Consider the following 16,604-nt stretch of genomic DNA (forward strand, 5'->3'; position numbering starts at 1 on the left):
CAAAGAGATGAAGGACATCAGGCCACCAGGCAGAAGTGCTGAGAGCCAGGACGCACACCAGGACTCCGGCTTCAGAGTGTGTGCTTGGAGACCAGTTAGCCTGCCCGCAAAGGGAGCGAGGCCTGCGGCTGGGGGCGGGGCCGGACCACCTCCACAGTGAGGGGGGACCAGAGCCAGCCCAGAGCCCACCCCTGCACTGCACTGCATCACCAGCCTGTGAGGGCAGCTCTGCGTGAGGAGCGAAGACAACAACAGCAAGAGCATGCTGCAGCCCCGCCTGCAGAGGGACCGACAGACAGAGTCACTAAGAGGCCAGCGTGGGGGCCAATGCATCTCCTTCAGAAAGAAGAAAATATGACATATTTCTTACAACGTCATCTTACATCTGATGAGTCCCTGAGATCACAGAATATTGAAATAAAAGTTACCTAATAATACCACCAGTGATGGCCAAAACTAAAATAAACTGATGAGTTACTTTAGAACTGGGATGAAATGCATGGATTCTGAAAGGGTTTGAAGCTTATTTATGGATAAATTAAACAAATCTGAATATGATATAATAATGCTTCTCACACATGCTGTATTTTGGATTTTACAAATTTAGAATACTGAAGTACAACTGTGTCTAAGAGACTCCAGAAAAACTTCATTTAACATACTTAAAACCCGTAAGCCATGTATGTTGGGACCCTCAGAGAATACAGAATGAATGACAACTAAAAATGGTGAAGATGAACGCGGCAGTTACCATCTGAGAAGGGCTTTCTTGAGGAGAGTTACTCAGAAGCCTGACACTTAAGAGGGCTTAGTGACATATTTACGTCTCTATGTATGCAGATGATGCTATGATGTGACAGGGAACGCCTTTTGAACTTGACAGCTCCTCTTGCAGTGAGTTTTTTCACATCCTAGTTCCTTATTTTACCTGAATTCCATTCTAGCAGTTGGATGAAAAGGTAATGTCTCCCAAGAGCAAAACACATTTTTCTTTGTAAAAGAGAATTTATGAGCACTAGCTTGCTTGCTTTCATCATCCCCGCTTTGTTTCGGATGTCTCTGTTTCCTTATTGAGCTATGAATTTCTAAACAATGGGGCTATGGTCTTGCAGTGCAGTGACCGACAGTTCCAAGAAATAGTTGCATGCATTGGTTATTTATTCACTCCTTTGTTCATGCATCCATTCAATGCACTTTATGGAGCACCTACCCTGAACTCACATTATGTCGGTTCTGGCGACACACAGTCAATGAAGACATGGTCCTGACTTTTAAAGAGTACCTATAATGGTAAACCTTTTGAATCTAAATCCACCTTCCAGATGCATAGGGCAATTGTGCCTCAAGAAAAGGATATCTGAAGACCACTTTATTTCCCCTCAGTAACAGTCCACCTAAACACTGGGTGAGGTAACTCAACCAGATGATACTACCTTCTGACCTTCAAAACAAAGAGTGACTGAGCTATTGGACGTTTACATTTGGAAGATTCACTGTGAGCAAGGAGGGCAGTGCATATTTTCTTTTATGACAGGGGAATGTTCAGGTGGGTGCTAGCCCCACTTGGCCCGATTTTTGGACCTAGAGGCCAGTAAGGTCGTGTTGGTGGGTATGGCTGCCCTGTGGGTCTCCTCTGTTGTACCAGCTACTTACGTGGCACATTGCTCCTGAGCCCACAAGAGAAGAGCCTTCTTTGCAGACATCTGCCATCTTTCTTGGGCTTTGGAGCATTTCTTAGCTGGAGGACTTGTGGCAGGAGACGAGTCAACCACACTCACGTCATCTGGGGAAGGCTGATTGTAATTGCAAGAAAGAGTCTGGGCAAGTTCTTCGATCTAAGGAAGACGTAATAACAGTTAACATGCACGGAATCGTAAGATAGCAGTACTGAGCAAAAGCCTTCAGCCAAAACAAGACCTAAAAAGTATCATAGAACAGTGACTGTTTACTCATGGTGAAAAGAGCACTAGACAAATTCTTGAGGAACAATTTGGGGCTACTCCTTCTGGCATTCTTCCAGTGGACTTGGGTCACTCCTCACCCTCACTCGGGCATGGGGTTCCACAGTGAAGGCAAACATCTATTTGTTCCCTACAGGGACCCGCATACAGAATGCATTACTGGTGCTCAAAGCCTGTCAATCTAAATTAAGCTAGTCTGGAGCATCTTCAGAGAGACTGGGTGAATTAAGATGCATCCTTGATTATAAACCATTAAGGAACAAATATACATGCAGGGAAAAAAATAGTCAAATATATGAGAGGTAAGTCCCAAGAAAGAAAAAAAAATTGCCATCAAGAATATGAAAATAACTTCATTAGTCATTTAAGAAATCTAAATGTATACAGCAAGAGGACAGTTTTTTCATATATAACACGGGCAAAACATTTTTAAAGATAACATCCAGTGATGGTGAAAGTATTAGAAACTGGTAAACATACAAATTGTTCCAAATTTTTTTAAGGGCAATATAATAGCTATGAGAAACTTTAAAAGATAAATCCATAAATACAACAGAAGTATTTAATACACTTCTCTCAACAAATGATAGGTTCACCAGACAATAATAGTAGATGTGACTGACACAATTAACAAACTTGATCTGGCCAACATACACCATTGGACCTAAAATGGCAGAATTAGCATTCTTTTTAAGTGTATGTAGAATATTTACTAGAATTGATCATGCTAAGCCATTAAAGCAAGCCTCAGTAATTTTGAAGGACTGCAATCATTCAGATTATGTTCTCTGACCACACAGAAATTAAACTAGAAACTAGTAACAAAGATATAACAAACAAAATCTCCAAATATTTGGAAATTAAGCAATAGATTGTTACAGAACCCAGGGTCAAATGACAAATCACAATGAAAATTAGAAAATACCCTGAACAGAATAATAACAAAAATAACATATTCACAGATTGGAAGATGTACTATTTTAAAGACATCAACTTTTTCCAAGTTGTTTTAATACTCTCAACACAATCCTCATTAAAATCCCAGCAGATTGCAGGTGTGCATGTATGTGGGTAAATTAACAAGCTACTTGTAAAATGTCTATGGATATCAAATCAACACATTCCTTAAACTTACACAATGGTATAAGTCAATTATATCTCAATTTAAAATACTTATATGAAAATGCAAAAAACTAAGAATAGTCAAGGTATCTTTAAGAACAAGTTGGACAACCTGCACTTTCACATATCAAGACTTCCTAAGTGGCTACATAAATTAATACAGTACTGGTGCACAGATAAATAATGAGCAGAACAGACAATCCGACAAGGAGCTCTGTGTATACGGTGACTTGATTGTTGAGAGTGACACTCAGTATGGTAGGAAAATTATCTGTTCAATAAATGGTGTTGGCTCAAATGGATAGGATGTAGAAAAAAACACATGTTAACTGTTTCAACATAACTCAGAAAATCAATTCATTATTGAAAAACAAAACATAGTAGATCAAAACATAAAATGCAAAACAATTCAGCTTTTAGAACAGTGCTGTCCAATATGACAGCCATTAGCCATTGGCTATGTTAATTTAAATTTAAACGAAACTTAAAATTTAGTGCCTCAGTCATACTAGCCACATTTCAAACATTCAATAGACACTGTTGGCTAGGGGCTACTGTTTTGTACTGTGCAGCTATACAACATTTCCATCACTGCAGCAAGTCCTATTGGACAGCTATTAAAAAGAAATAATATAAGCATACATATTTCCATGATGTTGACATAAAGAAAGATTTCTTTAAAAGACTTAAAAAGTACTAGCTACAGAAGAAAAGAAGCTGATAAATGTGAACTACATTAAAATTATGAATGTTCACTAAAAGATTGGAAAGGCAAGCCGCAGAGTCAGAGAAGATATTTGCAATTTACATGTACCTGACAAAGGACTTGTACCCAGAATATATTTTAAAACTTCTATAAATCATTACACAGAACAGCACAACTAAAATAAAAAAATTTTAATGACAGGTATCAGTAAGGATTGGAGCAAGGAGCTCTCAAACTCTAGTAACAGTGTAAATCAGAGCCACCATTTGAAAAACTAGTTGGTACTATCTAATAAAGCTGAAGATCAAATGCCCTGTGACCCAGAAATCCCATTCTTAGATGTATACACAACAGATATGAAGGTTTGTACCACTAAAGGGCATATACAAGAACATGCCTACCAGCTTTATAGATAATTGCTAAAAGCTGGCAACAAACAAGATGTAGAATAGAATAGTAAATAAGTTCTAGTAAATAATATGTTCATGCAAAGACGTGTTTGTACACAGCAATGAAAAGACCCACTGATACATGCCTTCACAGGCTGAATCTCACAGACATGATATTAAATAAAATAAGTCAGACACAAATAGTACACAGTATATGTAAGTGAATTCAGTTATAATTCTGTTTCTTTGAAATTAAAGATGCTAAACTAATCAATAATAGATGTCGAAGTGTTGGTTATCTTTAGGAAGGGACTGAGAGAAGGAACTGGGGACCCTGGAATGCAAGCAATGTTCTATATTTTTATAGTAGGTGGGGGCTACATGGATGTGTTTGGTTTATGAGAGAATTCACCAAGATTTACATTTAAAATTTGTGCATTTTCCTCTATGTGTATTATACTTCAATGAAAATTTACAATATTAAAACATACCCCCCAAAAGCTTTAACTTTGCAAACTTATGGCCAAACAGTTCCACTTCTAGGAATCTGGTCCACAGAAATAAAGTTGAATGTAAACATTTTAGTGTAAGGGTAGTCTTTTTGGAACTGCTTACAGTCACAAAAACTATGAGCATTCTTACTGCCTATTAATGAAATACAGTACTTTATAATAGTACACAATGCTTCTATTAAAAAATATATATAAATTCAGAAATATGTTCATTGGACAGGTTGAAAACAGTATGGATAGCAATGACCCCATTTTGTTTAAGATATACACATATAAATATATTCATTCCTGCTGCATATATCATAAAGACTGTATACCAAATTATTTAGTGGTTGTCTGTGAGTGGTAGAATTATAAATGATTTTATTCTCTTTTTATTATCTCTATGGAAATTTTTCATTGTATTTCAACTACCCTGGAAAGTATGGAGAAAAAATATAATAAATGCCTGTGAATGATCAAATTTTAACATTTTATCACATTTAGTTCATATTAGAGAAATAAAACACAGATACAGTTTAAGCCTTCTGTCTTTCCCTCTCCAGTACCATTTCCTTTCTTTCACAGAGGAAAAAACTAGAAACCTAAACTTACCTTTCATCATCCTTAGGCATATTATTCTACTATTACTACAAATCCAGAAATAGTAGTCTGGTTTTATATGTTTTAAATTTTATATAAATTGTGCTCTAAGTTATTTCTAAAATAGGCCTTTGCTTCCCACATAATTGTTAAGTTACTTTTAAAGTAACTATGAGATATAGAATATGCAACTTTTCAGAGAAAAGTTGCTGCAGAAAATCTATACTAATTCAGAATCCCAGGCCTCAAAGAATATATTTATCATTAATTTCATGAAGTCCAGACTATAACAGTCTTATTCATTGTTATTTTCTTGGTGTCCTAGCACAAGAGCTAGCACATAGTAGGTGTTCAAAAATATATGTGGCATGAAATAATGTATGAGTCAGTCTTGGGACAGAACTAGATCTGGGAGTATGTTAGACAAAGCTCCACCCAGATAGGGAGATTTTACAAAGTTTACTGGGTTAGTTTTCAAAAATTTACTCCAGAAGCTTTCTACTTTCTCCTTTGCTGGAGTAAATAAACAACAGTAAGCAAAAACTGATCATGGAAGTTCTATTCAGACTGGTGCTGATATCATGGATAATTCAGGATATCATGATAATTCAGCATTTGACTGTCACTTGAAAAGTAACATAAATGGCAAAAAGTCTGCTATATTTTTCTACCTGTCAAGATTTCCAGAGTGTCCTATTTCTGGAAGAAGATCAGAACTGAATCTAGCATCAAGTCACACTTAACTGCATTACACTTATTTCATACTGCAGTAATTAGAATAGAAATAATCTTTACGCCATCAAACTACTTACATGAAAGTGCAGTATAATTGTCCAAATTAGGCCAAGAATAATGGATGGGTTTCCATCTATAATATCAGTAACATGAATATTTATTAGCTTGATCTGTAAAAGAAGTATTCAGGTTAAAAGGAGAAAATATTTCATAGCATTAACTCTCCCATGGATTTTCAAAAGAAATTCATACTCACTGATTGGTTTTTTAGGAATGTCAGGGCATGTTCTATATTGATTCTACATTGGAATGCATTAGATCCTTTATCTCGAGGCTACGAAATTCAAGCAAAATTTGTTACTCAGAAATAAGGATTTTCTTTTTAATCAACAAAAAGTTTTTTAATGTCTCTTAAAAATCTTACCAACTGTTGTCCTGACAGTACTTCTAGCAGGTCCAGAAGGACATGCCCCTTTTTAACATCTGTGAATAGATCTGATATAACTGATGGAGGGGTGTGCTGCAAAAAGTCACACACAAAAAAAAATCATTCAAACTTTGATCCAAAACATAATACCTTTAAGAATCTCATAAGTATGCTTCATGTCTTCCCAATAGCTAAGATTTGGTAGTGCTTTTCTTCCTAATTAATAGACTGATAGAGAACACACAAAGTTCCATATCAAAACATAGCAAGAAAAGTCATGAACTTAATTCATCTCTTGGCAATCTCCCAGGAACATAATATTCTTGTAGCTTTCACTGAGAGGTTAAAACTTGTGCATAGAAATGACATTAAAACAGTCCGAATCAGCCAGTAGTGACCCATTTGGGGAGCAGATTACATTTCTGGAGTAACCTGTTTATGAATTCACCCTTTTTAGAATGACAAGCTTTGGGCTGGGTGGCCTGTGAGAAAAGGCTCATTCATTTTCTATCTAGGTGATTTCAGGCAGTTTGCATCACTGACAGGCAGGATGGCACAGTGATTAACATCAAGGCCTCTGGGTCCAGAATGCCTGTTTGTACACCAGCACTATCACTTACAAGATGTGTGACCTTGGGCAAGTCTCATAACTTCTCTGTACTTTCATTTCCTTGTGCTTTAAACAAGAATACTACTATCTCACGAGGATGTAAAGTCACTTATGACTTATCATTGCATTTAAAGAGTTTAGGACAGTGTCTAACAAATAACATTCAATACCTATGACTCATTATTATTATTATTTCATCTGATGAAAGAGATATTGCTGCTTTAAATATTTTTACAGCACTGTCTCCCATATCCTCAACAAAAGTGTCCTTTTTCTTGGGAAAGAATAACAAGTGTATCAAAACAAGATCAAAGTGGCATTCAGCACATTCTTTCAACCTTTCACACATCACCAGTGCCATTTTGGGGACTCAAACCGAGAAGGTAGGAGGAGTAACTTAAATATATTTATAGCTGAAGTTGTTCTTGTTTTCCTCACCTTTGCCAACTGTGAGTTTACCCAGTAGGTGAATGTTTTCTTCTGAGTGTCTTCCTGTTCAGCTATTAAAAAAGGACAACAACAGTTAAAAGATGAGCAGCCTCAGAAATCTTCTGAATGTACCAAAGCTTCAAGGTCTATCACTCTGGGTATGTGCATGTATTTCACAACCTTACAAACTTTCTATGACTGAGTCTGAATTTCATATGTTCATCCAAGTGCTTTGAAAATGGCATCTTACTGTGAGGTATTTTTTATGGCTGCAGGTTAGCTGACAAGAGACAATGCTTTTTAGTACTTTTTAATGACCAAAGAACTAAGTCCCTATGTGGCCCTGACAGTGCTGGATAAGAACTGTGAGAAGAGAGAAGACTTCCTGGCCCAAAAGGACTTGCAGTCTAAGCCAAAGCCACGCACACTTAAAGATAAACCCCAGAACATCGGAGGACATTCTAAAAGGCTCAAAAAGTAGCAGTAGTTTAGCCTTGACATTTTTCATGAATATTTATCATGGAGGCTAACTGCCACTAAATTAATTGTGAATGAGCTGCAATTAAAGGTAGAGAGACCTAGGTTCGAATCTGCCTCTGCTATTGAGTAGCTGTGTAACCTTGAGCAGCTTCCTCATGGAATAAAATGATAAACACTCACCTTGAGAGACTGTTCATGATTCACTCAAAGTGAAGAGACTCTGGCGCATAGTAAACACTTAAGGAGTGCTAGCTTCTACTCTTATTATCCAGGCAGGAGTCAAGGAAAAGACCTGAGCCCTTGGAGTGTGTCTTCCTCCCCAGGGCAAGAATGGGCCCCACATCCACAGCATGCTCTCCCGGCCTTCTACCCCTCCGCCTCAGCAGACATCCTCAACTCTGGGACCCAGGGCCAGCCCTGCACAGAGGACTGAGCCTGCATTTCCCCAGAGGTCCGAGCCCCAGCGCAGGTGTAAGTCCAGACACCCATTTGTCCCAGCACTCACAACCTGGTCCCCCCCACGTCACCAGCTCTCATCTCACTATGCCTGTATCCCTGCTTGTGTCTGTAAACACATTCACACACACATGCCCTGCACTCACACATGCACACACACACCCCAGACTCTCAGGTTCCTCTCCACTCTCTCACTCTAACCTCAGTAAGACTCTGCACACCACCATGCTTTTCACTTTCCTTAACTCCTTAACTCCTGAGATCCTTCCATTGGTGATCACCAAAATCCCCTACATGCCCAATACCCCCTCTGGGTAGGCTTGCCTCTCTGATCTAACTGACACCCGGCCGGCCTCTGGGAACTCGGCCCTCCCTGCAGCCCTCCCGAGTGGTGGCTTTGCTTCTCTTACAGCCCTTCTACCCCAGGCTCCTTGCCCCTCACTGCTACTTCCAGATCATTCCCCACTCTCTTTATCCCTGAAACGTGCCAGCACTGACTCCCCACCGCTACAGTCATCTACTTACCTCTGTCATTCCTCATCACTTCTTGAAGGTTTTAGTTCCTTCTCCACTGTCATTCTTTCCAAAAAACTCCTAATTCTTCACAATTTCAATATTGATACATTCATATCCTCCATTTCTTCAACTCTTCTCCTTAACTTGTCTTCTGCCCTGCCTCAGCCACTCACTGTCATGGTCCTTTCTGGACCTTATCAGCTCCTCACAATCTTGATTTCATGCATCCCCATCTGTCAACATCACCACTGCTCCCCCATCCCTTCCATTCATTCCCTCTAATGCCCGCATCTCAACAATCCTTGGATTCCACTGGGAACTCCAAGCCACTGATTCTGCCAGATTTTCACTGTCCCTTACCCCCCCACCCATATGCTTCCTTTATCTGTACTGAACCTTCAACACCTCCTGTCCCATCTTTACTCTCAGCTGACACCCTGCTTCCCAGGACACTTAGGCAATCAGCCACCCCTCATCTAACCAATCTTTTAAAATATTCTGCTGCCTCCAGCCTGTTAGCAAGGATGAACTAGTCTTCTCAGACCTAAGGTGGATCCCTCCACTCATTCATTCACCAGATTCCCCTACTCAAAGTCATTTTTCTCCTTTCCTGCATCTTCCCCCATTCTCTTGAATCATCCCCACTGGTATAGGTGCACACTGTTAACTCACCCATCTAAAAACAAAAACAAAAGCAAACCTCTCTTGACTCCAGTTCCCATCAGCTACCGCTTCATTTGTCTGCTGTCCATTCCGGTAAAACTCCTCAAAAAGAGTTGTCTATACTGTCTTCAGATCCTCTCCTCATCCTCTCTCAGCTGAATCCACACCATTCAGGCCCTCACCATCCACGGAAACTGCTCTCTAGCCAACGTCACCATAAATCAAGGTCATCAGTGACCCCTGCTCTCACTACAACCAACAGTTGATTCTTCGCCTTCATCTTTCTGGACCAGTCAGTAGCATCCGATACAGTCACTCCCTCTCTCCTGCTTGCAGCACCGACACTCTCAGTTTTCCTCCTGCATCACAAGTTGGCTTCCCTCTGCCCCTCACAGTTCACATTCGATGCCTCAGAAAGTCCCCTTAGGCCCACCTTCAAAACATATTCAGGACATGGCCATCCTCAGCACCTCCACTACGGTCACACTGATCCAAGTCACCTCCACCTGGAACACTCCAACAGGCCCCAACACTCCAGGTCCCTGTCCTCCAGCTTTGCCCTCTAAACACACCTCCCCTCACAGAGGCCAGAGTAGTATTGCTAAAATCGTAACTCAGATCCAGAAACTCCTTTGCTCAAAATGCTGTGAGGGCTCCTCACTTCACTCCTCATGTGGCTACAAGGTCAACAACATCTGCTTCCCAACCAGTGTCCCCCTGTTCATTCCACTGCTCTGGCCTCCCTGGTCTCCTCAAACTCTCCAGACATATTTCCACCTTAGGGCTTTTGCACTAGCTGCTCTTTCTTCCAGGAATGCTCTCACTGCAGATTTCCCCGCCAGCCCAATTTCCTCAGCTTGGCTCAGAAGGCACCTTATCTGTAAGTTCCATCCTTTCCAACCTGTTTAACACACCCAATTCTGCTTCCCCCACTTCGTTTGTTCTTTTTCTATAGCACTTATCACCTTTAAACGTTCTACATAAGTTACATGTGTAGTGTACTTATTATTTAATGCCTTGCTCTTCTCCCAATAGAACCTGAGTACCATGCAGGCAAAGGCGTTTTGTCTGTGATAATATACCAGGCACACACAGAAGCCTGGCCCAGAATAGGATCTAAATAAGTATTTGCTGAAAGAATAATAATAATAATCTTACTTACTATATTGAAAAGGTCAAACCTACCTATATGTGTTTACTTTTTTTTTAATTGTTTGTTCTACCTTCTAATATATTGCTTTCATTTCATCTTTCCCATTCCCCCTTATTAACCTCTATCTAACACAGTTGTAACAGACTGAAATTATTGGCATGATACCTAGTTTGAGTTCTCGAAAATATTTGAATCTGATGAGTTTAGGTTGAAGAAAAGAATCAGAGTAAATGAAATTTTAGGGTGTTTACAATCATGACTGATTAGAGACTAAAGATGGACTTAGCCTCACTGGGTATCTTCCTTTTTTAAGCCATTTCATTTTTTCTGTACTATCAGTCTAAATTCGTTATAGTGATTTACACAGCACAGCGTGCTCAATAATTGTTAGCTGAACGGCATTGAGCTCTGAGCTCTGACAAACCAACTGGATCATTTAGGGTTTCAGGAGTTACTTCTGCTTTACAAAATTTCCCCCAGCGAAAGAATTACAAAGGGCCACAACTTCATCCTGTAACTCAAAATGTTATTAAATGTTCTAGAATCTATAAGACAGGTTTTCACTGTTTTTCCCCATAATATCAATAGATGATAAGAGTAATTTTTAAATACATTCATTCTTACCAAAAAAAGGACTGAGGGATAATACTGTTCCTCAATAAGAAAAACCAGAGAACAAGTTTTATGATTCCAGAATCAAGTTACATGCACAGAATATATGTTACTCAAGGCCACGTGTAAAAACAGGTAGGGGCCAAGCCATTCATGTAACAATAAAGCAAAAATTAAAATAAAAAAACAGAACAAAAATCAATAAATAAAGATGACTCTTCCTACCCTGAAGGGACCAAGAGACATTTTTCTTTCTGGGTGATGAATAAAGTGTGACAAAGAAACCACTCTGGAATTCTACGAAGTCCAGGAGCCAGCATCTGCGCAAACTCCAGGGCTTTAGAGCAGGAGGAGGCGGACTCCTTAAATAACCATGGCAGGAAGCGCCCGCGTGACACAGGGCAGACAGTCTTATGTGCCTAAGGAGTTTCCTTATTTCATGTCCACCCGGAAGCCTCAGTTATTTTGAACTACATCCAAGAAAGATGAGGGATCACTGCATTTCCATGTGATGCTAGACTACAGGCATCTTGGTACTGAGCAAATTAAAGGCTATGAACTGTCCGAGGCAGAGAAAAGCACAGCAAAACCAGGGCTCTAACCAGACTGTTCAAATCAGAGCAACTCATCCAATGAGGCTGGGCTGATGGCTATCCCCTAACTGGGACATAAACTTCCATTTAAAATAATAAAAAATTTTCCAATAAAAACCTTACATTATCCCTATTCTGATTTAATAAAATATAATGGAAACGGGGGGAAAAGCAGTAAAAGGAGCAGCAGGACAAACCCCCACCAGTGCCCACCAGTTGGCAAAAGCAACCATGCACAGATGGAATCTTCAGAGGATTTAGAAAGGGAACTTCATGGCTTTTAACCAACACAATGTCCAAACTTAGAGAACACCTCTTCATCCTAGAAATCAGAACCCTTCAAAGACAACAAGGACCCTTTGCTTAAAGGCAAAAATGATGTCCCAGGTGCAATTAAACACCTTTGTAGCAGTGCAATTAACTGGTTTCATATGTGCCATTTCATTTATCCCTTGACACACTTTTCTCACATTTCCACACTGCCTTACCCGTGAAAAGCGCTATTAATTCAACGGGAACCAGAGCCAAATAGCTCACCCCATGACAGGATAAGTAACCTTTTGTTCTTTTCAGAGGCTGATCCATTGGGAAAAAAATAATTAAGAGGCACATGCTTTAAAGCAACGTAATTTGAGATTATTTTAGCTGTTGGGTTTAACTTAACAAGTTCTGGGGTAACTTTCTAATATTTATTTCTAATGAAACAGTAAACTCTTCTTTAAATGGCATGCAGAGAATAGGATCAGTAGATGTTAGGGATAAAAGAGGTAAAGAAATAAAACGAGTAACACAATCTATTATAATGATGTATTTCTGTAAAATGTCAAGGAATAGAGCATGAGAAATCCTTTATCCTAATTCTTAAGGTAAATAGGAAATATAATGTAATGTAGGAAAATGTAGTCAGTTAAGTTTATTCAGGCCCATATAGGTATCCTTGATTATCATTCTTGGAAAATAATCTGACTGAATTTGAGAACCAGGCCTATGAGACAAAGATTTTCTCTAGTTGTTATTACCATAAAAATACATTTAATTCCTGAGTTTATTTTTATTCAGTTTGCCTTTTGTGAACTGGCAACTCATATCCTTAGTTGGTGGGAACTTAACTGAAAACCAACTGGGTTAAGCACAATTAACGGGTATGGATTTTTAAGTTCTTTATAAAGCTCTTTATAAAACTACCATGGCTACTGGGTATCAGCAAGATCTAGTTTCACCAAAGTTCATTTAAAATGTTGACTCCAGCAGTCCTCCCTGTTGTAAGAATTGAATCACCAGTTGACATTTTCACTTAAACACAAAACAATGAATTATTACGATGTGGCTTATCCAAGGAGGTTCTCTCCTGCATGAGTTCACGGAGGAAGCTTTGCAGCCTCCTTCTAGCTAGGAATTTCTCTTCTTCCCTTTCTTTCTATGATCGGGTTATTCGTAACAGGTTTATGGCACAAGGCACCAGATTCACTACTTTGATCTTTCACTCTCTTCATCAAAATATTTTTGATCATTTCCTAATTCCTCAATGAATACATCATAAATTCTTAGCCTGACATTTTTGGTCATTCATAACTTGCTCCAGTCTATGTTTTCCTGACTCATCTCTCACTACTTTTTTACTCATATCCTATTTCTCTAGCCACTCTGGAATATCTACAATTCCCCAATTAAGTTTCACTCTTTTCTGCATTGCCATGCTATGTACCCTCTGGAATGGCTAATCATCCCATCTCCTTTGTTCATAGAATCCACAGCACCCAGCACAATGGAAATGGTGGGCATTCGCTCAACATCTGTTAAAAATAAGACATACCCTGTTTAAACAACCCCTTTCTTAAAGAGAGATAAAAATAATCTCTTCTGGCTCTGGCCTTCCACAATGCTCTGTTGGATCTTTTTTCTTATTATTAAAGTAATATATACTATTTGTAATATATTTCAACATATATTCCTCAATATTCCAACAATTTCTTATTACTAAAGTAATATATGATATTCCTCATAAAATACATTTTTCAAGCAGTAATAGAAATTAATAGCTCATCTTAACTTTCCTCAAACCTCATTTTCCTTTCCTAGAATGACATTAACTAACACTTTTCCTGTGTATCCTTCTAGGTTAAACATGTAAAGAACATAAATTCTACAGAGCAAAGAATTGTTTGGCTTGGTCACTGGGTCCCTAGCTCCTAGAATATATCTCACAAGTAGAAGACACTCAGCACTATTTGTTGAATGAATGAATGCATGTATATGTAAATTAAATTAATATACTTGATATATACTTCATTTTTTTGAGTTGATAATTCAAAAAGCAGACATTTAGGAATGCCACTTAAAGTTAAAAAGCATCTGCTAAACTACAAGAAATATTTTTAAAGATCATAACCCTTCCAAATTACCACATATAAGAACACATCTGGTTTGGAGGGGCGGAAGATGGCGGCGTGAGTAGAGCAGCGGAAATCTCCTCCCAAAACCACATATATCTATGAAAATATAACAAAGACAACCCTTCCTAGAAAAAAGACCAGAGGACACAGGACAATATCCAGACCACATCCGCACCTGAGAGAACCCAGCGCCTCGCGAAGGGGGTAAGATACAAGCCCCGGCCCCGCGGGAGCCGAGCGCCCCTCCCCCCAGCTCCCGGCGGGAGAAGAGCAGACAGAGCGGGAGGGAGACGGAGCCCAGGACTGCCGAACACCCAGCCCCAGCCATCCGGGCCAGAGTGCAGGGCGCTAGATACTAGGAAAACAGGGCAGCAAGAACAGTGAGCGGGCACTGGAGGCTGGGAGCCAGAGGACAAAACAAAAGCGCGCGACCATTTTTTTTTTTGCTTTTTTGCTGTTTTGTTTTGGTGAGCGCTTTTTGGAAGTCTTAAAGGGATAGGGACCCCAATACTAGGGAAACAGGGCAGAAAGACCGGTGAGCAGAGGCCTGAGGCTGGCACCGGAGAATAAAGAAAAACGAACGAACACCTTTTTTTTTTTTTTTTTAATTAAAAACTTTTCTTTTTTTTTTAATTAAAAACTTTTTTTTTCTTTTTTTTTTTTTGGTGGTCGTTGTTTTGTTTTGGCGGGTGCTTTTTGGAAGTCTTAAAGGGGCAGGGCGGGTCACTTAATCCAGAGGTAGGGAATCCGGGATCTCTGGGCACCCTAACCCCTGGGCTGCAGGGAGCAGGGAGGCCAATTACGGAGATAAATAGCCTCCCAGCAGCTCCTGCTCCAATGCAACTCCACCATTTTGGAGTAGCTGCCCGAGCCAGGCCACGCCCACAGCAACAGCGGAGATTAACTCCGTAGCAGCCGGGCAGGAAGCAGAAACCCTGTCTGCGCGCAGCTGCACAGCACAAGCCACTAGAGGTCGGTGTTATCCCAGGAGAGGAGTGCCACAAACCAACAAGAAAGGAAGTCCTTCCAGCCGTCACTCATCCCAGTTCTGCAGACTATTCCTATCACCATGAAAAGGCAAAGCTACAGGCAGACAAAGATCACAGAGACAACACCAGAGAAGGAGACAGACCTAACCAGTCTTCCTGAAAAAGAATTCAAAATAAGAATCATAAACATGCTGACAGAGATGCAGAGAAATACGCAAGAGAAATGGGATGAAGTCCGGAAGGAGATCACAGATGCCAGAAAGGAGATTGCAGAAATGAAACAAACTCTGGAAGGGTTTATAAGCAGAATGGATAGAATGCAAGAGGCCATTGATGGAATTGAAATCAGAGAACAGGAACGCATAGAAGCTGACATAGAGAGAGACAAAAGGATCTCCAGGAATGAAACAATATTAAGAGAACTGTGTGACCAATCTAAAAGGAGCAATATCCGTATTATAGGGGTCCCAGAAGAAGAAGAGAGAGGCAAAGAGATGGAAAGTATCTTAGAAGAAATAATTGCTGAAAACTTCCCCACACTGGGGGAGGAAGTAATCAAACAGACCACGGAAATACACAGAACCCCCAACAGAAAGGATCCAAGAAGGGCAACACCAAGACACATAATAATTAAAATGGCAAAGATCAAGGACAAGGAAAGAGTGTTAAAGGCAGCTAGAGAGAAAAAGGTCACCTATAAAGGGAAACCCATCAGGCTAACATCAGATTTCTCAACAGAAACCCTACAGGCCAGAAGAGAATGGCATGATAAATTTAATACAATGAAACAGAAGGGCCTTGAACCAAGGATACTGTATCCAGCACGACTATCATTCAAATATGACGGTGGGACTAAACAATTCCCAGACAAACAAAAGCTGAGGGAATTTGCTTTCCACAAAGCACCTCTACAGAACATCTTACAGGGACTGCTCTAGATGGGAGCACTCCTAGAAAGAGAACAGCACAAAACACCCAACATATGAAGAATCGAGGAGGAGGAATAAGAAAGGAGAGAAGAAAAGAATCTCCAGACAGTGTATATAAAAGCTCAATAACTGAGCTAAGTTAGGCAGTAAGATACTAAAGAGGCTAACCTTGAACCTTTGGTAACCACGAATTTAAAGCCTGCAATGGCAATAAGTACATATCTTTCAATAGTCACCCTAAATGTTAATGGGTTGAATGCACCAATCAAAAGACACAGAGTAACAGAATGGATAAAAAAGCAAGATCCATCTATATGCTGCTTACAAGAAACTCACCTCAAACCCAA

General features: G+C 39.7%; 1 protein-coding gene across 12 annotated transcripts in view; it reads right to left on the reverse strand.

Moving 5' to 3' along the window:
• The window catches only part of SYNE2 (spectrin repeat containing nuclear envelope protein 2), a 319,309-nt gene that overhangs the window by 241,187 nt on the left and 61,518 nt on the right, over positions 1-16,604 (reverse strand). For 11 of the 12 annotated variants that reach the window (XM_036906082.2, XM_036906091.2, XM_057488386.1 and 8 more), the window contains exons 3-7: positions 7,483-7,544; positions 6,432-6,527; positions 6,264-6,341; positions 6,085-6,177; positions 1,654-1,835 (exon numbers count right to left, since the gene is read on the reverse strand). In XM_036906082.2, coding sequence (XP_036761977.2) covers positions 1,654-1,835; positions 6,085-6,177; positions 6,264-6,341; positions 6,432-6,527; positions 7,483-7,544 — 511 coding nt within the window. Of the gene's footprint in view, positions 1-1,653; positions 1,836-6,084; positions 6,178-6,263; positions 6,342-6,431; positions 6,528-7,482; positions 7,545-16,604 lie in introns of those variants that run through there. The other variant, XM_057488388.1, reaches the window with a different exon arrangement.

This window comes from Manis pentadactyla, chromosome 11 (genome assembly GCF_030020395.1).
Source record: "Manis pentadactyla isolate mManPen7 chromosome 11, mManPen7.hap1, whole genome shotgun sequence".
Classification (NCBI taxonomy): domain Eukaryota; kingdom Metazoa; phylum Chordata; class Mammalia; order Pholidota; family Manidae; genus Manis; species Manis pentadactyla.